This window comes from Netta rufina, assembly GCF_964035555.1.
Source record: "Netta rufina genome assembly, chromosome: 1".
NCBI classification, from domain to species: Eukaryota; Metazoa; Chordata; class Aves; order Anseriformes; family Anatidae; genus Netta; species Netta rufina.
This window is the reverse complement of record NC_140123.1, coordinates 191,113,624-191,134,008: the sequence shown is the minus strand read 5'-3', so window position 1 is coordinate 191,134,008 and position 20,385 is coordinate 191,113,624. Positions and strand designations below refer to the sequence as shown.

The window sequence follows — 20,385 nt, the reverse complement described above, 5'->3', positions numbered from 1 at the left end:
ATCTAATATAATCTGTTGCAAAAACTAAAGAACCATTCTCGTGGTTTTACAAGAATTCAAAGAAATGATGCTGCACTTTTTTTTTGTCTTTGGTCAGACATCCAAGCAGCCTCTTCCTCTGTTGTGGGGTAAGAGGGAGTTTAAGGGTCAAAAAAGTGCAGTGTTTGCAGTACTACAGATTTCTTTCATCTGCAGCCACAGGGCCTTCACAAAGTCTTGGCTGAATCACACAATGTTCATTTTTTACCACTGCAGAATATTTAGCAGAGATATTTAGCAGAATATTTAGCAGAGAACCAAAACATATAGAATTATAGAAGTGTGCATTACTTTGTATGGTGAACATTTTTTTCAAACAGGGCTATGCCAAGAATTTTTGTTTCATAAGGTTCTCCTCAAGTTCTCTTCTTTTTGAGAGAAGAGTAATCTTCTCAAATACAGATTTTTTTTTCTATAAGATGTTACTACCCCACAGTAGATACCCCAAGATCTTCTAAGTAATAGCATATACCAAGAAACAACCACAGTAAGTTCCATTTTGCTGATTTTCTTTAAAAATATTGATAGATAATACTTTAAGGTTAAAGGATCAATTACCACAAAAAAATACAAAAATAGAAAATCAGAGCATCAGCAAGTAAAAATATACTGGTTAAGCTTCTAATATGTTTACTTGTTCCCTTCGCTTTCACCATATTTTACTATTCATTTATGAATATATATTGGGTAGCCCGAGTGACTTGCTGTTTTCTGCACCATGAGAAATGACTGGAAAAATTGGTCTTCTGGCTTTGGTACAGTTGATGTATCCATATCCTATTAAAATATAAATATTAAAGGCAATCGAGTACATTTGAATTTATATATTGTTTTCTCTTTTTATTTTTTTTTAGGACGATTAAAGTAGAAGTGTATGATTGGGATAGAGATGGAAGGTAAGACATTATTATTAAACCTCGGGATTTTCCATGAACATGTATTACATATATTTTAAAATGTATAAACATATAGTGGACAGAACTGAGCTAGAGAATATTTAGTATATTCTCTATATATTCTCTCAATATATACTCTCAATATATGTACTCTCAATATTTAGAGTCACAAGTACTGGGAAAAAAAAAAGTTGTACTGCAGTTCTGTCTTGTTTTGCAATTAAGGTAAATGTTGATGTATCATCCCATTTCAAACATGATGCGTGTATGTTCATACATGGAACAAGTAAGATGGAATGCTTTGTGATCTCTAACAGTTACTGTACATGTATGAAAGGAGGGATAATCCATTTTATAAACTCCTTTCTGTGCTTAAAATGTTGCTTCACGAACTGCTGCATTTCTTTTCAAGTAGGATAAAATGCCTGAGCCTGTAACTGATAGGCATGGTTGCCTAGATATAGCAGTGTAGAAACTACCTATTGATTATCATAATTTCAGATGTGATGTGAATGTTCATTTCTATGCCTGTCCTCATCAAAACATTCTTGTAAACTCTAGAACAGTAAGACCTGATTTTAAATAACTCCATCACTAAAAAGAGGGTGGTGGAATATATGTGGATTTTCTTTAGCTAATTTCAAGATGAGGAATTTATAATTGTTCAACCTTCCTGTCTTTACTGAGTATACGGTCTTTTTCTGAAGAAATCAGCTTTTCAAATTGTCCTTGTTTTGATAAACAAGACACAATTATTTGCAGTCAGACTAGATTGATACCTTTTCTTTAAAAAATGCTTGAGCTTGTATCTTAATATATTGGATAGGAAGCATATTCATAAATCATGGTACTAGATCTTGCAAGTAATACAAGAATATATTGATTTTCATTTCTCTATCAGCTGGTCTGTCTTCATTATATCTTTTTAATCTTTATATTTTCTGTATATTAATATGCATTTACTGCATATTAATATATATTATATATACATATATATAATAGAAATATTATATATTTCTATATATTAATATGCATATTTAATATGCAATATGCATGCTTTTTAAGAGTATATCATATATATTACATAGTAATGTTTCTGATGTTACTAAAGCAATTTTTACTGGTATTATAGCTAATGATATTGTGCTTCTGTGGCCCAGTAGATCTTCTGATCATAATAGGCAAATATATTCTGTGCTGCCATTCATTTCTTGGCTGACAAGTGCCAAAACCAGTTTCAGCTTTCTCAGTTCATACTGTCTTTTTGGTTCTATCATAAAGTCTCTTGGTTTTTAAGTATTCTTACCACATATTTACCCTCTATAAATACCACCTGCTAGTGCAGATTCATCCTTCTTGATTAGCTATTCCCTGAAGGGACAAAATAACATATTCTAGCAATTAAAAATATGGGGATTTAAATTATCAAAGCATTATTAGAAAAAGTTGCTGCATCACTGTAAAGATTAATTTCCATTAACATCCTCTGTTTTTCACTTAGATTTGCCAAATCTTCAAAAAATGTAGTATACTTATAACTTGTAGTTAAACTACAATATTTTGTGAAAGTAATCTGATAGTGAAAACTAAAATATTTACAAGTTATTAAAGATAGTATTTTATTAATGTGTTGAGCCCCATGTGCTGACCTATTTCCTCCAAAATCAGAAACTGAGGTATGACTAGAAAGAAAAGGAAGAAATCTGAGAAGTAATATCGTATAGCTGCAGTTCGCAGTGAAAGTTTTTACATGCTGTGGAACTCATTAGCCTCTACTGTGCCAAACAGTTTGAAACATTATCTGCTTTTCCTCACATCTCATTCCTAATACCTGTAATACTAGTGTCTAATGAAAATAAATAAAGAATATTACTTACATGTATTCCTTTTTATTCTAACTGTATGATTTTTTGCCTCTTGCCTTCCATCGTTTTTGAAATTGGAAGCAGACAACATTGACGTTTCACATGTTAAATTCCTCAAAGACGAGACAGTGCCCATCTCATGTAACTTCAGACAATTTAAAAACCAAGCAACTAAACATTTAAGCTACTTCAGTAACAAACAGGTGAAAATTGTCTTCAACATTCTGATTGATTCCATCCTAACAGGAATAAATAGCCATTTGGTGGTTCCTATGACCTTTCCTATGATCGTAGCAAGAACATAACTGACTAATTTACCTTTGAGTTAACTAAATGTACCTGAAGAGAATCCTGTTCAAGATGGCTTAATTAGTGTATCAGTTTTTTGTACTAAGCCACTGTTACACAAATTTGGACACTTTATTAATGAACAGTTGATATGCAATCTGTTTAACACACTGGGCTGCAACTTTTGGCTCCAGTGTTGTGTACTCTGGGCAAAAACAACCTTTGAAAGATCATCAGAGAGCCTGGAGATAGCAAAGCAAGTTATACTGAATATTGCAGGTTATTCTGCAATCACAAAGACAACATTAGTGTGCGTATACTTGATTTATGAAACAATATTATTTTATTCAACAGTCTTCAGTTAGAGTTGTTTTTTTTCCCATTTTTTTTCCTCATCCCTTGTTATTTGTGCTTTGAGAAAACAGCTCGAGGGTTGAGCTACTTACTGTCAAGTTCATGAATTACATTGAGTAATTGTATATTCTTAACTCTCATCTATTTTCAAACATCACTTACAATTTCTTGACTAAAATGTGCCACTAGACAATTGTAACATTAACACTTCTAATTATTAAGCATTTCATTGTCTCAAACCAGTTTTCATACAAAAATAGTCAAAATGTGAAACAGTTGTTCTGAATCATACCCCTGTTTTCTACGAGCTCTGATAACCCCCCAAATATTTGGTGCTATAAAGTCACAAAAGTTGTTTTTGTTGCTTTAGAGAAGCCCACTTGTGTTAAACTAGTGACTTCTTTTGTTTAGTGTCATTATCAATGACATATAGGCAGGTATTACAGGAAGAAAAAAATAAGATAATATGCAACACTGGATACTTCCATACTTCATTTAAAAGATTTTCTTCTTTTTGTGTATTTTAGTAGACTTAACATTTCCAACAAAAACAGTTTTTCCATGGTTTTAATCAAGCAGTACAAAAACTTCTGTACTGATAGTTAACTGCACAGGATTATTTTCTCTAGCTTATACATTCTTAACAAAAATACTAACTTGCTTGTATTTGCAGTGCTGAATTCTGATGTCATTTATTGTTGAAAACATCTGGAAGATTCTGTATTGGGACATGTTGCACTGATATCCAGTGCATAAAAATTTGACATAAAAATTTGAGTAGGAAAGCAGTCCAGTGGATATAGAATGAGCCTAACAGATAAAAATAAATTAAAAAAATTATATATCTGAGAACCTAAACACTGCAAGAGAGATCATAAACCTCAGATTCCAGGTGCTTTGAATTTATTTCTTGTCCTCCATATTTGACCTCCTTCTCCTTTGCTTAGTTGTTTATTAAATGCTGGGGCTTTTCACCTTACTTACTGACATTTCTCGTGATAATTATCCTTTCCTCCATTTTTTTTTGTTTGTTTTTATTATTTTATTTAGATTGTTAAAAAAGGAAAGTTAATAATTCTGAAAGTGTTTTTCAGCACTTTGAAGCATAGTACCAGATGTGGCAGTTTTAGGGATTTGGGGTTCAAGTGATTATTTGATGTAGTAGGAGTCTTTGATACACAGTTCATGGACAAAACTGTTTAAGCCAATGAATATTTGGTGTTAGGAAGGCAAAACTCTGTCAAAGACAAGTATTTATTTGGATTCTCAATTCAGAGACTAATAAGGAAATGCATGGGGTGCTGTGTGATGAGTGTGGGGAGGGATCTTTTTATTCTTCCAGCAGGTGCTTGTTTTTCAGAGCCAGTCTAGTGGAGGAGCATACATCCATCTGAATAGTGAGCATTCAGATCTAGGTTAATGATCTTTTAAGAGCAGAGAACTCTGAGAATGATAATTTATGTCCACACCTTTTTAACAGGATTAGTCAGAGGAATTAAATCTTCCTAGCTCTTAACCAGTCTGTGAACATTGCCACAGGAAAAAAGGAAGCATTCCAGTGTCTCTCAGAATTAAGGAAACAGTTACTTCTAAGCAGTACAGATTTTTAAGTACCTTTACCAGAGACAACCCCGTCTGGAATTGCTTATTGTCTGCTCCAGCATATTCATATGTAGTCATTGAGCTATTGCTTGAATTTCTGCTTTTGAAATAAGCAAACTGACTTGAAAATTTAAGGTAAGAATTGTTATGAAAGGGAAAAGTTCCTCTTCAACCAAGGTGCATTTTTTTTCCAGTGCTGTGGTGACCCAGAATTAAATGCACCTTATGTGCTACAGCCTATTTAGATATGATACTTTTTCTATTGCCCTGTTGTTGCAATCTTGAGAGCATTTAGAGAAAGGAAATACTATCTCTAAAATTTATTTCTTTAGAAAAAAGTCTCTCTCAGAAGCAACTTCCTAATCTCCATAGTGGAGGGGGATTGTTCCACGACAGGTGGTCTCTCCTGAATCTGAGTAGTCAGTAACACTTCACTATATAGGATTTCTGAGGCTTTCTACTGGGTGCTTTGCTTATTTCATGGGATCTTACATGATGGCTGAACCTTTAACTTGGTTGGTTTACATATATTTTTGAATTCCCACAGATTTCAGAACAAGAGATTTTTATTTGGGGTTTCTTTCTTATTTCATTATGAATGAAGAAAGAAATTTCATGTTGCTATGGATTGTTTGTTTTTCCTTTTCTTGAAATATGCAGGTTTATTTAAATTTGCTTTTAATATTTATAGCATAATTAGAAACGTGCTGTATTTCTCAAAAACTAATTTTACAAGTGATAAAATTATAAAGTTTGACTTTGTATTTTTGTTTGCCATTGAAGGGAAGATTAAAAAAAAAAAAAAAAGTTTAAATTAGTTTCATAGCTCACTGGAAATGAAGGCAGAGTGCAGAGTGTAGAGGAGGTACAATGCCTTGTTAGGGAACAAGTTTGAAAACAGAGACAGGGCCAGGAGGGAACGGGAGCTGGAGCAGCAGTGAGAAGTGTTCAGCTGGAGAGGGAAGAGAATGGGCACTGATGGTGTCGTGCCCCTGGCAGTTGTGTAGCTGTTTGGCAGTCACCTGGGTGCTGGCTGCCTGCTCCAGGTGTTCTGAGATGTGACACTGCAGGTCAGTCCGTTCTGGCAGCAGCCATGTGGTTTCCGTGCTCCAGCTCCCTGACCCCAGAAGCCTTTCACAAGGATGCTTCACCCAGGACACTCCCTCTGGCCACCCTGCTCCAAGCAGCTACTTGGCTACGTGCCATACCCTGGTTATGGGTTGACAAAGCAGTTTTCAAAACGTGGGTGACACAGCACGGCACTGTGGCACTTATTCTTGGAACAGGAGTAGAATTCAGAAAGGAAAAGCTTGTAACCACTGCTTAGTGTTAGGGTAAGATCTACTTTCTGATGGAGTCCAGTCCTGAGTAGCCTCAGTGAACTGCTTTTCTCCTCCTGGACAGGAAGAGGCAGCAACTGTGATAAGCCTTGCTCTTCCTCTCAAAAACACCATTGAATGTCACATTACACGAACTTGTAGGGTTGGTCTTTTTTGATGTAAGTTACTCCTTTCTCACTCTGGATACTTCCTTTTCATACAGTCACACACACCGTTTAGATATCTGTGGTGCCAGTGGTGATCCAGTGAGAAAGTAGTGATAACCTTTGATAGCCCACTCTATTTGCTTAGATTCTCTAAGAATCTAAGAAATTAAGAAATCATTTTAGATTTTTTTTTATTTGTTTGGTTTTTCATGGGGCACAGATCACTAATTTACAACCTAGTCCCCATTATGTGGCTAAGCTAAGCAGAAAGATTTAAGCTAATAAATCATCTCTTCATTTTGATTACTAATAGAGTAAGCACAACGGAGGGAAAATGATTTTTTTTAAGCAAATTGCATCTTTTGACATTGCTGCTTTTCTGGGTGTCAGTTTGTACTGGTTGTACTTCTATTTTTATGAATATGTATATTACATATTTAAATTAGTAAATACTGTGCATTTGATTTGATTTTTTTTTTTAATATAGTCATGATTTCATTGGAGAATTCACAACAAGTTACAGAGAGTTGTCAAGAGGGCAGTCTCAGTTCAACGTGTATGAGGTAAGTATTTTGAGTATATTTACTTGCTTTCAGAAAATAAATGAGAAAACTTCCAGTAATTTCGTGGTGAACTGATCAAATCTGCACAGTGCTTGTCAAAATCAAAGCTTTGGAATTAATTTCCATTTCTCTTTTTATAGAGAAGAACAGAGAATCTAAAAGTGTTGCTTTATAAATAGATACAAAGAAGAGTAGGTATGTGTGCATGTGTGTAGGCACTGAGCTGTAGTAGGACAAGAAGAGAACTTCAGATGGCTGGGTTGGCGTGATGTAACTTGGAGGAACTAGTGGGTTATGCCTCATTTCTGCATAGGCAATTTGTCATTGATTTCTCCTTTTGCCAACTGTTACACTTGTTATAAGTTCTGCCTGGACTTCTGTAAGGCTTTTGACATGGTCCCACACAACTTTATCTCCTAATTGGAGAGAGATGGATTTGAAGGGTGGACTATTTGGTGAATAAGGAATTGGTAGGATGGCCGCATACAGAGAGTTGCGGTCAATGGCTCTGTGTCCAGGTAGAGGCTGGTAACAAGTGATGCCCCTCAGGGGTCTATCTTGGTACCAGTACTGTTTAATATCCCTATCAATGACATAAACAACGGGGTCGAGTGCACCCTCAGCAGGTTTGCAGATGACACCAAAATGAGTGGTGCAGTCAATAACCCAGAAGGAAGGGATGCCATCCAGAGGGACCTGGACAGGCTGGAGAATTGGGCCCAGTGAACCTAATGAGGTTCAACAAGGCCAAGTGCAAGGTGCTGCACCTGGGTTGGGGCAATCCCAGACATGAGCACAGACTGGGAGAACTCACTGAGAGCAGCCCTGCAGAGAAGGATTTGGGGGTTCTTATGGATGAAAGGCTTGACACGAGCCAGCAGTGTGTGCTTGCAGCCCAGAGGGCCAACTGCGTCCAGGGCTGCATCACCAGAGGGATGGCCAGCAGGGAACGGAGGGGATTGTGCCCCTCTGCTCTGCCCTTGGGAGGCCCCACCTGGAGTCCTACAGCCAGGTCTGGGGTTCCCAGCACAACAAGGATGTGGGACTGTTAGAATGGGTCCAGAGGAGGGCCACAGAGATGATCAGAGGGCTAGAGCACCTCTCCTGTGAAGACAGGCTGAGAGAGCTGGAGACGTTCAGCCTCATTGTGGCCTTAAAGAGGGCTTATAAAAAAAAGATGGAGAGAGACCTTTTACTTGGGCAGATAGTGATAAGAGAAGGGGGAATGGTTTTAAACTAAAAGAGAGGAGATAGAGATGAGATGTTAGGAGGAAGTTCTTCACTCAGAAAATGGTGAGGCCCTGGCACAGGCTGCCCAGAGAAGCTGTGGATGCCCCATCTGTGGAGGCATTCAAGACCAGGTTGGAAGGGGCCCTGGGCAACCTGACCTAGTGGGTAACATCCCTGCCTTTGGCAGGGAGGTTGGAACTGGGTGGTCTTTAATGTCCCTTGCAACCCAAACCATTCTGTTATTCTGTGATCCTATGCTAGTTTCTTTTATGCCAAAACCTGATGATACCTACGTCACATGCAGATCCCTGTGTGTTTGATCTTGTACAGACTTCAGAATCTTAACAGTTTTGATGATGGGATTACAAGTGACAGAATTTAGCTTGCTGGGGCTTTTTTTGTTGGTGGTTGTTTGGTTTTTTGTCATGTGATCAGTTACCATCTTTGCTTAAAAATTTGCTTCTTATTTCCAGTTTGATATTCATTCGTCTGCCAGCTGCTGGGATTGTCAGGCAGTTATCAATTCAAATACAGGCTTCTACATCATTAGATAACTTCTAACTGTCGTAAGACTTTCTCACGTATTGTAGGTAAATGTAGACTACATCTACATTCCCTTTGTCCACAAGGCCATATTGCCAAAATTTTATAGGTTTGTTTATTTCAGATCTAGCAAGTCCCTCATTTAGGGGTTCTTTTCCAATTTGTTTGGGATTTGGGAAAAATAGACTTTTTTTTCACCCATGGTCAAACTTTACTAGATCATTAAAGTATGCTGTAATTTATTCTCAGAAGAAATCAAAAGGTTTTTACAAAGAAAAGCTGAGTTGCACAAACTTAAGGTGTCATGAAGAGATTCATTTTCAGCCTTTTTTCTTCTGTTTTGGAAAAGTCCCTTTAAAAATGATTCCAGGTTTTGGCACAGACAAAAAATTGCTACAAAAGTTAAAGCATTAAGACTCATGCATTAAAACTTCGCTTTAAAATTAATATCTCGGAAGAATTTCAATCTGGAATGAAAATAAAAAGTGAGATTTCAAGGTGTGTTAAATGAGGAGAGGGAATAGGAGTAAAATATGTAAAATGTATTTTGGTCACATCAGCTTTATTTTTGGTAGACAGTGTATAGTACAGCAACTCCAAAAGCTGTGGATGTGTTCCACAGCTAGAAGCAGGATAGATGTTTTGCAATTATGCTGCCTGAGCTAGGAAGTTCTGTTTAAATTGTCGTAGCCTAATGATCAGTTCTGGTGCTGATAAAGCATAGTCATCCTCCTTTTGGGACCAGAGGTAGGAAGTCTGCCTACACTGTTCTGCACGTACTCACTTGCCTGGGCCTATGTCAAGCATCTGCACTGTATTGCATTGCACACTTCGAGTTGTCTTCCAGACTTCCAGTGAAAGGAATGGTTTAATGGTGGACTTGGCAGTGCTAGGTTAAAGATTGGACCAGATATCTTAGAGGTTTTCTACCCTCAATGATTCTGTGATTCTATGAATTGATTTATTTCCCATGGTAAGACCACATGAAGTGTTTTGAGTTTCTCCTCCTTGGTGTGTGTGTGTGTACACACGTATGTACCAGAAGTCAGGAAGTACTTGCCACTAGTTGAGGTGGTGCAGGTAATAGGTGACTAAGTGTAGTTGCCTGAATGCTGTGTGTGTCCTTTCATCATTGTTTTTTCTCCCAGCAGCAGACTAGTGCTTCAGTACACTGCAGTACCTGAGCATCTAATTTCTGGTGGTATGCATTCCTGATGTCTTTGCACAGAAACCCGCAGCTGTTTTGTGATACTGATGGTGTTTGAGCACAGGTGGTTTGCCTAATCAAAGCAGCATTACCATAAAGAGGTACTCCCCACAGAGGCTTTAGAGTAGCAATTTTCACATGGAAATAACACACGTATTCCATGGACCCACATTTTTCCCTGTGAGAAAATGCACACTACTGCATTTTCATACATGTAGGCATATATCTAGCCATTTGTGTGAAAGCTTTATAGAACCCTCCATTTCACATATGCTCATAGACTACATGGATGGATTTTGCCCAGTATTTTCATTTTCTCTAAGCTAAAGTGCTCAGTCTGTAGGGTTTACTCTATAGGTCTTTTGTAGCCTCACTTTTCAGAGACCTGCAAAGAGCATTTCTTTGATTTTAACTTCACTTTTTTGTTGTCTTCCTCAGTCAATTCTATTATTTTTGCTGTCTTTCATTTCTGGATATGAGCATTCGTACAACACAAGAAAACTGCTGTTTTGGCAGGGTCCAGTCTGTGCTATGTTTATTGTCCCAGGGTGGTTATACGCTGGGAACAGAGGAACCTTAGAAAAGTCTGTGTGTGAAGTTTGTATTGAGTGCTTCTGATCTTGGAGTCATGCACCCAAAGAGCAGTGTTAAAGGTAGACTTTTTTGGTGTGCATTGCCTCATGATTTCCAAAAGTTTTCCAAACTTTCTGATAACTTTGTAACAGATCCTTTATAAAGATAAACTGAATATAGAATATGGGATCTTTTGTCCCTTTCAGAGTTTATTAGTGCATAGGAATGTTCCATCCTGTTTATGAGGTTAAGTTTAGTTGTGCTTTCCTTTCTTTCATATTGAAAAGGCTGTAGTCTACTCAGTAATGAGCTTACAAGGTCTTTATATCAGTTGAGGAATGAACATAACCCAGGAAAATGCCACATCTGCCAGAATTCCTGAGGGAAAGATAGAAAAGGCAAGTGTACATCCTGGTGGAAATTACCTTCATTTTGTCTCAGTTCATAAAGCCTTGTTGGTCGTTTGGATTAGACCTTGACTCATCCTCATGCAATAGATTGTTGTCATCACACCACAGTACACGTCCCCACTCCTGGGTCTGATTGCTAGCAGGATTGAAATGGAAAATGTCATTGTACAGTGAGCCTTCCCATTTCTCTGGAGGAGTTCTCTTAGCATACAATGGGTCTTATTGCATCAGCAGTTTCAACCCTTGTCCTGTATAACACTGACCAAGTATAGGAACTGAAAAAAAAAAAAGACATTTAACACTTTTTTCTACTTACAGTTCTGTTGCTTTGGAGGTTTCTGACAGTATTTATTTTCTTGTATTCTAGAGCTCTGTTGTGGGTGGGACTTGTGACTTTGTGTGTGATACTTTTCTTCATATTTGTTCAGTGGCTCTATCCGTGGCCTCCAAGTGTTACCAAAAGCCAAGATTTTGTTCTTAACCCTCCACCTTCCCCAGGAAGAAGCAGTATCTAAGGCTCCCCAGCATCACTATCAACAGTGGTCATTGGGGCCCTCCAGAAAACCAGGAATACCTTTTTTGACCAAATCTCCACTTAGTGTAGTCTTGTTATAATGGAGCATCTCCTCTTTTAAATGGACAGCTACTTTGCCTTCACTTTACAATGCAGGCAACACAGGCACTTCTGTACGATGCCACCTTCTCATTTGAGGATTTATATGGGCTGTAGTTGCTTTTGGGATAGTTCTGTGATTGGCTGTCTTGAGGGCCGTGCTCCTGTTCTCTCTTTGTCTGCATGTTGATAGCAAAGTTAATTCTTACATTTAGACTTCATATGTGTCCGGACTGGTGAAACTCCTGACCAACTTGTCTGTAAGATTTTCGTGGATGTGATCTTAATCCCATAATCAGAACATTCTAAATTCTGCTTGTTCCAAGGGTACTTTAGAAGTAAGACAAATCTAATATAATCATGGTTACCCTGGTAGATAATTTTAATTTCAAGACCTTTTCTGTCCCTAAATATAAATACATAAGACCTTCTCAGTTGTAGGTATGCTTTTTGAAGGATTTAGGTCAGCTTCTGCATTTACACCATGAGTTCAAGCATCATGCAGTTTGCATGCCTAGTGGCTCTCTGAATGGAGCTGTGGTTTTAGTTCCCCGTGGAAAGATATTCTTGCAAGTGAAGAGAAAGCCTATGCAGCTATAGGCTGTTTTTTTTTTTCTGTATAGTATGCAGATCTTTCTTATTCCTCAAGCCTTAAGCCACCCCTTGGTCTTGGTCCATTAGCATTAAACCATTAAACTTCAGTATTTTGTACTGTATCATACTCCTTAAAATAAGTGATCACAGATATGGTGGTTTATGCAAGCAACAATGCAAGGTAGGGAAGAAGGTTGCTCCAGTTATGTGCTGCACTTTTATTTTGAAGGTGAGCAAAGATGCAGCAGTGCAAAGCAGGACAAAGATAAGTTAAAGCCTTGTTTTTTCTTATTTAGTTCCAGGGTGAACCCTAGAGTTACTGTAATTTACAGCAGCTTCCCACAGATAGTGTCACAGCACAGATTACTGTGTTCAGTGAAACTGTCCTCTCTTGTTGTATCACCAACATGACTCCTACCCTAGCAGGAATGAATTCTGTCATAACACCTTCCAGTGATTTTGCAGTTTCTTAAATACAGTATCAATGTCTTACTCCCAGCAATAACATACGTGTACATTTCCTGAACATCCCATGTTTCCCTCCCCACATCACAACCCGCTGTACTTTACTTCCGCTTCTACATGATCTGTCCATGCAGTATCGCAACAAAAGAGACTGGACAAATTCTTTCTTAATTGTGTTGCAGTTGAAGACTGCCCCAAGGCAGATAGAGAAATTTGTGTGTGAGTGGCTTTGTGTTAGAAACATTACTATAACAAGCTCTGTTCAATAGACTTGTTTTTAATAGGTAAGAGCTCATGTAGCTTTCTAGGTTAATGCAGGAGTGTGAGGCTTTCAGAGGCTAACAAATGTTGTCTTATACTAAAGATAACTGAAATTTAAGCAAATCCCTCGTAATTATTATAATCATTATAGTACCTGCAATTATAGGGGACAGAGAAACTGTGAATTATTTCGTCTTTGCTCCCAAGTAGATGCCTCATTTCCCCTGATATTTCAGTCCAAGCTTGAGTGTATTTCCTAGCCATTCCTAAGAAGACAATTGTCAAGGTATCTGAAGCAAAAGATTCTGATAAATCTCTTTTTGGGCACTTAATGACTGCTGGCAAGAAATATGCTGCTAACTCAGGCTGACCACTGGATTCTGGAGCAAAGGGCCACAGGGCAGGCAGGCAGTCTGTTACCTTCATCTTCCTAGTCTGGGCATTTTTCTGCTGGAGTCACCTTCTGGCTAAGATTCTGGTTCAGCAAGAATTATTGCATAGTATCTAAACCGCTACTATACAGATCTAATACACAGCTCACCCATTCAGCCACTGTAATTAGGAGGGGGATGGGTTGTTTGGGATTTTTTAGGAAGCTAGAGGGCTTACACAGGAAAAGGTTTGAAAAATACTCAGCAGCTTGCACTGTGGCTTACTGGAGGGAAATAAGGAGTCACTCTTGTTTAGCCTGTTCTGGAAGACCTCAAATGATGGTTATCTCTTCCTGCTCTTCATTTCACAGTTGTTCTGTGCTGTGCAAGGGATATAATCTTTAAATGTAATTTCATTAGGGTTGGGGGAGAATTTTTGGAAGATGTTTTACTGTTTTTCCCATTTTCAGGCATAATCGATGAAATATTTTATAGCAGTTAAGGGACTGAGATTACAGTTGGGTACATTTTCAGTCCTTGTCATTCACAGAACATCTGTGAGTAGTTTACAGTAAAACTTGGCACTAAGCCACAGGGATTTTAGTTTTCCTGGTTATACAGGAGATAGTCGATCAACGTAGTTAACAAAATAATGTTTTGCTTCCAATTCCATGTGCAATTTTGAATAAACCAGGAACACATTTTTAACATGCATGTAACAAAACTGACTGAGACTTGCCTTTAGGTATTGAGAAGGGAAGCAATTTTTCCCATGGCTACAGCAAGAGATTTTATGGATGTGGCTTCAAGACATTCAAGAAAATGTTTTAATGCCTAGTAGTCTGGTTCTGTGAAGGTTCTTGTGTACTGGGAGTGCACGTATGCCAGTCAGGTGGTGGTCAGTGCCATTTTTCATGAAATAACTAGCTTGTTTCTGTTTTGAAACAGTATGATCTGGGCCTTCCTTGCCTTGCAATTGCTGTTCCTGTCATTGCATCACATACAGAAGCCAGGAGTAGAACAACTCCCATGTTTCTCAGATAATACTGAGAAGCTGGAGACAGATTAACTGAGATATGAAGAGGTGCACTGTAAGCCAAAGAAGTTACAACCCTGTACATTGGGACACTGGGATCAAGTGTACATAAAAATGCAGGATTTTGTGAAAATTCAAAGAAGTGTTTCAATGAGCACTCAGGTGTAATGAACACTCACCTCTGTTGTTTCAATCCCTTACTTGTCAAATATGGGTAGCAGCACTGGTTTACCTAGCAGGTACCATGAAGATAAACTCACTGTTTTTGAGATATGTGTATATCCCCTCATTGAGGTGCATAAGTAAACAGAATGCTGAATAAATTTAGATTCCACTGAAAATAGACTATTTCCTAATTTGAAAGTGTCTTAACAATAATCTTTTGTTCAGTCACAAATGATACTGCTTTAATACTTGTATCTGTGTTTCTAGGTAATAAATCCAAAGAAAAAAGGAAAAAAGAAAAAGTATATTAATTCTGGAACAGTAAGTATATATTTATAATATTACTGTGTACTCTTTTCTCTTGAAATACAGCATAGTTGACTTGTAACAGGGTTAGAATAGAACCTTTGTGAAGGCTACAACAATAAACTATTTACTGTACTACAGCATTTCTTTTCAGATTTTCATTTGAATAAAGTTGATAGAAGTTGTTTTCAAGCATGCTGTTAAGTTGCAAATGATTTTAAAAATGAATCATACCAACATTGGAGACAGATTCTTGAAGTTATATCACTGGACACTATTAAATTTTATCTGAAACATATTTGCATTTTCAGGACTCAATTTTATTTTTAAATTTGACCACTGAGCTAGCATCAGTAAAAGCTAGTAAGTCATGCCTACTATGCTAAACCAAAAGCAGTCATAATTTGTTATTACCAACAGGCTTTTGTAAATCTATCTTGAAAGATCTGTTAGTATAATTTGGAATGAGCGTTTAAGGTCCTTTTGTCCATATTCTGTTATGAACCATTTGCTAGCAATGCAAATTATTCCCTTGCAGTAGTTTAACCCAGCAAGCAGCTAAGCACCAAGCAAATGTTCACTCACTCTCCACCCCCAATGGGATTGTGGAGAAAACTGGGGGGTGAGAGGGAAGGAGTAAAAAACTTATGAGTTGAGATAAAGATAGTTTAATAGAACAGAAAATTGCGGGGACGGGGAATAGTAACAATTAAAACAAACAAACAAACAAAACAACAAAGCAAGTGATGCACAATGCCATTGTTCACTGCCCACTGACTGGTGCCCAGCCAAACCCTGCGCAATGGCAGTCCCTTAAGGTAAATTCCCCCAGTTTTGTTGTTCAGCATGATGCTGCATGCTTTGGGACATCCCTTTGGCCAGTCTGGGTCAGCTGTCCTGGTTCTGTCCCCTCCCAGCTCCTTGTGCACCCCAAGACTTCTAACTGTCAGGGCAGCACGAGAAGCCAAAAGTCCTTGATTTTGTGTAAGCCCTGCTTGGTAACAGCTAAAACATCAGAATGTTATCAGCATTATTCTCATCAGAAATCTAAAATACAGCTACTATACCAGCTACTAGGAAGAAAATTAACTCTATCCCAGCCAAAACCAGAACACCCTTCAGCATTTTCTCAGCTTCCGTGTTCTGGCATCCATGATACTGAAAACATCATCTCTGAAAAAAATAAACATAAATGTTGAAAAACTATATATTAGAAATCTAAGCAGATTTTAGATATGATTAAAAAAAAAAAAAGTATGTTTTTTTTTTCACATTAAAAGTTTATCAGGGCTACTACTTCCATTCTGAACTATAGCCTTGAAGGAACAAGTTGTCATTCTCACGTTCTGTAAGTCTGTTCATCAGTAGGAAAATGATGACTTATTTTCTACCTTTATTTTAAAAGAGAAGTAGTCACTAGCAGTCTGTCCATGAAAATTTGCCATGCAAGATCTGATTCGTTAGATAATTTATGTTTTGCTAATATATTCCTTTTATTAGACTTTAAGGTGTTCAAATAAATTCTAATTACATGGAAATTTACAATGATTGGTTTGGTGTTAGTAATTTTCTTTAATCTTTCCTTCTCTGCCAGTGTCCTATACCGTTGCTTTTATAATTTCTTTATCAATACCTTTTTGTCCCTGTTTGCTCTTACTTCTATTCTGTCTTCAAGTTTCCCTTAAGTTTCTCCAAATTGTCACTTCCCTGTGTGTTTGCCTGTAGTTTTGCTTTTACTTCTTTCTGTCATTCACCCAAGGTTTTAATTGTCCCAACAGATACCTAAATTTTCAAACCACTTACCAAGACATGGTTTGGAAAGCCACCATCATTCTCACTAATGGAAAGCTGGCTTCTGGAAAAATGTTAGCAAAATGGATATAGATCCTTGACTTCTATCTCACTGCTGCTTTTAAGGAATACACAGATAGTTGCCATCTCAATTCATTATTACTTAGGAGGTCATTTTAAGTTCAGACATTCAAACTACACGCTAAGCAGAAATGTTTCTGAATATGATTAGTTTCAAATGAAGCAGTCAAATTTAAAATTCACTATACAGAAATTGTAGCATTGGTAGTTACTGTCTGTATGGAAGTAAACATTTTAGCCATTTCTGAAGAGTGTTGTCTGTGTTTTTTACCATTTAAAATTAGATTCACTAAAAACATTTGCTTAAATTAATTAGGAACACGGTGACTGACCACCTGTAATAATAGATGAACCCTTGAAATGACTCTGAAGTGGGAAAACGCATAGAAATTTTAGTCTTATATTCAAGACTATGCTACTTATAGTCTGGTAGAACTTTGTTATGATCTTTTGTTCTCAACAAGAAAAGTAAATTGGCGGTTTTAAACTTTGCAAGTCACTAAGAACCACAGAGAAGCTGTGATGAAGGAAGTAGGAGAGAAGACAATTACTACCTGTAATCTTGTTCTGAATGTAAGTTTACATAATAGAAATGTTTGCAATTTTTATATTTTACTGCAATTGGAAGCAAATAAAATTTTGGTTTTATGGACAAAAATCAACCTCATTTTTATTTTTAAAAACTCTCTAAGTGAACCTGTTTTGAATAGTTGCATAAGTAGTTTTCACTGATTGCCTGATGCATTTTCTGTTCTGAGAGAATTGTATGTCACTTTGTAAATAAAATCAAAATAATACGGGCTGAATCCTTTGCTTCATGAATGTTGTGCAGCATATGAAAATCTTGAACATCAGATCTTTAGTTAAATTTCTGTGACTTGAGTGCTGCAAATGCCAGTAACACTTTAGGCCACTGCCTGTGTCTTGGACCCATGTAATTTCTGAATGATGAAAGCTGAGAGCGAAGAAATTTCTTATCTTCACATACTTATATAGTGTATTCCACTTTAAGTATTTATATTATATACATGTGTGTGTGCATATATATATATATGTATATACAGCTTACTAGTTTTTCTTCATTCTTGGATTGTGTCAATACTCAATACCACTTTTAATATGAGACGGGAAATAACATAAATAATTGTAATTGAGTTCTTTAAACAAAGTTAAAGTACTCAGCGAGTACTTCAAAAAGAATAGATACATATTATCATCTGGCCTCTAATATTCACATAGAGAAGTAGTATACAGTGATCAGAAGAAATGCACGTGGTAACATGCCCTGGAAAATGGTCTTCCATTCCCTATCTTTCACTTAAAAAAACACACACACCAAAACAAAACAAAACGACAACAATTAAAAAATAAATTTAGTAGACTTCCAAACTTGTTTCTTCCCTTTCAAACACTGCTTCTTGAAACTATTTCCTTGTTTTTCACATGTTCTTTTTTCACCTTGTGCTTATGTCTCTACTTGTTCAATTGGAACATGACAATTCATATCTTCCTCTCTTTTATTTGCTTTCAGGTAACATTGCTTTCCTTCCTAATTGAAACAGAAGTTTCATTCCTTGACTATATTAAAGGCGGGTATGTGATTGATAACAATTTTTTCTTGTTTTCACAGTCTCATTGTAATTCACTAATAATTTGTATTTGTACTTTGCATACGCTGGCTCCAATTTCTTCTTTCCTTGTTTAGATAGAGGCTGTACTTTCTTATGTAAAACCTACAAATAGTTATTGATGTCAGTTAAGTTATGGAGTTTTATTTATAATGCTGGAATAGGTACTAGTACAAAAATAATGACGTTGAGTAATGACATCTAGTCAACCAATGATAACTGGATTAACTGAAAGGGAATTATCTATATTCTATATCCATCTCTTTATGTTACACTAGTAAAATGCTGGTTTATTTCTTCTGATTACACTGACCTTTTGTGTATTTAAAATTGGTATTTATTTAGAGCCTTTCCCCTTCAAAGGCATTTCTTTCATAGTAATTATCTAAAATTTATAACATGTTCAATTTCTCATTTATCGTTATTTTCCCAAAAGGAAATGACCATCCATCCATGTTTACCAAAGTTTGCGTAGAATGAGGTACATGTGTACATGGATGAAGAAATGGTCCTACCTCTGATATGTTTGTTCTTTGAAGTGTATCGTATGCATCTATGCCACAGTTTATTATTCCTCATTCATTCATAGATTGTCTTTGCAAGGAGGGTATAGAAAAGTAATGGAGAAATCAAGTTTTATATCTAAATTTGAAAAGAATAGAGTGGGCACACATATAATCTTTTCAGGTTGAGTTATCACATTTTTCACCGAGATGTTACAATGCCAGTTAATAAGCTCAATTATCTGCATTCTGTAGATAAATAATAGAAATTCTGAATACAAATAATACTTTGTTATTCTTATTGATATTTTGTGTATTTCTCTGTAAATGCAAATCAAATAACTCTTGTGGTATTAATAATTACCACTTGTAAAGATTTTTCCTCTTTTTTATAAAGGGTTGCAGTATAATTTAGTATAATGTGCTTAAAAGTCTGAGCAGTAATACTTATCATTTAATTATTTTATACAAAGACTTGTTTGGTGATTCATACAGTTATTTCGAAGTACATGACAGTGAAAAACTGTAAAGGTTTTTATAAAATGTTACCTTTCCTTCTGGAACCTATGCAGTTTTGTTCTATGGAGGCAAGACCAGGAGACTGAATCTCAAAGTAATTTTATTTGCTTTTCTCTTCCTTCCTTCCTTCCTTCCTTCCTTCCTTCCTTCCTTCCTTCCTTCCTTCCTTCCTTCCTTCCTTCCTTCCTTCCTTCCTTCCTTCCTTCCTTCCTTCCTTCCTTCCTTCCTTCCATCTCATTTAATACTACTACATATCAGTTTCAGTCCAGTTAACAAATTTTGAAAGGAGGGGGAAGTGAAGATTTCCTCATCTATAAGTCTGTTTTCCCATCAAGTATGTTTTCCAACATTTTGGTTTTAGTTCCCTGTTTTTCTTTCATTTAGTTAAGCAAGGGAAAGAAAACACTGAATCTGCAATAGGCACGATATTGGCTCTTCTATAAATGGATGCTTGTGAAATACTTCATGTTCAGAATTTTCATTGTAATAGATTTGAAGTGTCTAGAACTAATACTGATTTAATGGAAAAGTTGACAGCTTTAACTGTAACAAATTGGGATTACAGTATTGATTTGATTTGTATTTTGAGTCTGCATGTGTTTAATTGGGGTATTCCATTATAAGTATCATCAACGTGACGGTTGCTTTTTTTTAAAGAGCCATGAAGAATGAAATAGTAGTTTGTCCATAAATTCTAATTTAGTTTTATTTCAGAACACTGGTTTTTATATCAGTATGGTCAGAAAGAGATGGATATCTCTTTTACATCTGTGGTGCATCAAGTAGCACCATTTTGGTAGCTGGCTTTTCCTTGTGTCTTGACACTTAATCACATTTTACTACACTGACCTTCCTACATTTAAAAGAGAGCACATTGTGCTAAAAAAAACGTATATTTCAAAATCAGATTCCTCCTACCACTTACCAATTAATACCAATTAATAGCATATTTTCCTATCAAAACACCTCCCAGTATATGACTTAGCCAGGAATATG

General features: G+C 36.6%; 1 protein-coding gene across 1 annotated transcript in view; it reads left to right on the top strand.

Annotated features, from left to right (window-relative positions):
- Nucleotides 1–20,385, top strand: part of CPNE8 (copine 8) — a gene marked incomplete at its 5' end in the record, with an annotated part of 102,895 nt that overhangs the window by 59,414 nt on the left and 23,096 nt on the right. The window contains 4 exons of the mRNA XM_084306146.1: nucleotides 894–935; nucleotides 7,018–7,093; nucleotides 14,829–14,882; nucleotides 18,271–18,332. Coding sequence (XP_084162272.1) covers nucleotides 894–935; nucleotides 7,018–7,093; nucleotides 14,829–14,882; nucleotides 18,271–18,332 — 234 coding nt within the window. The remainder of the gene's footprint in view (nucleotides 1–893; nucleotides 936–7,017; nucleotides 7,094–14,828; nucleotides 14,883–18,270; nucleotides 18,333–20,385) is intronic.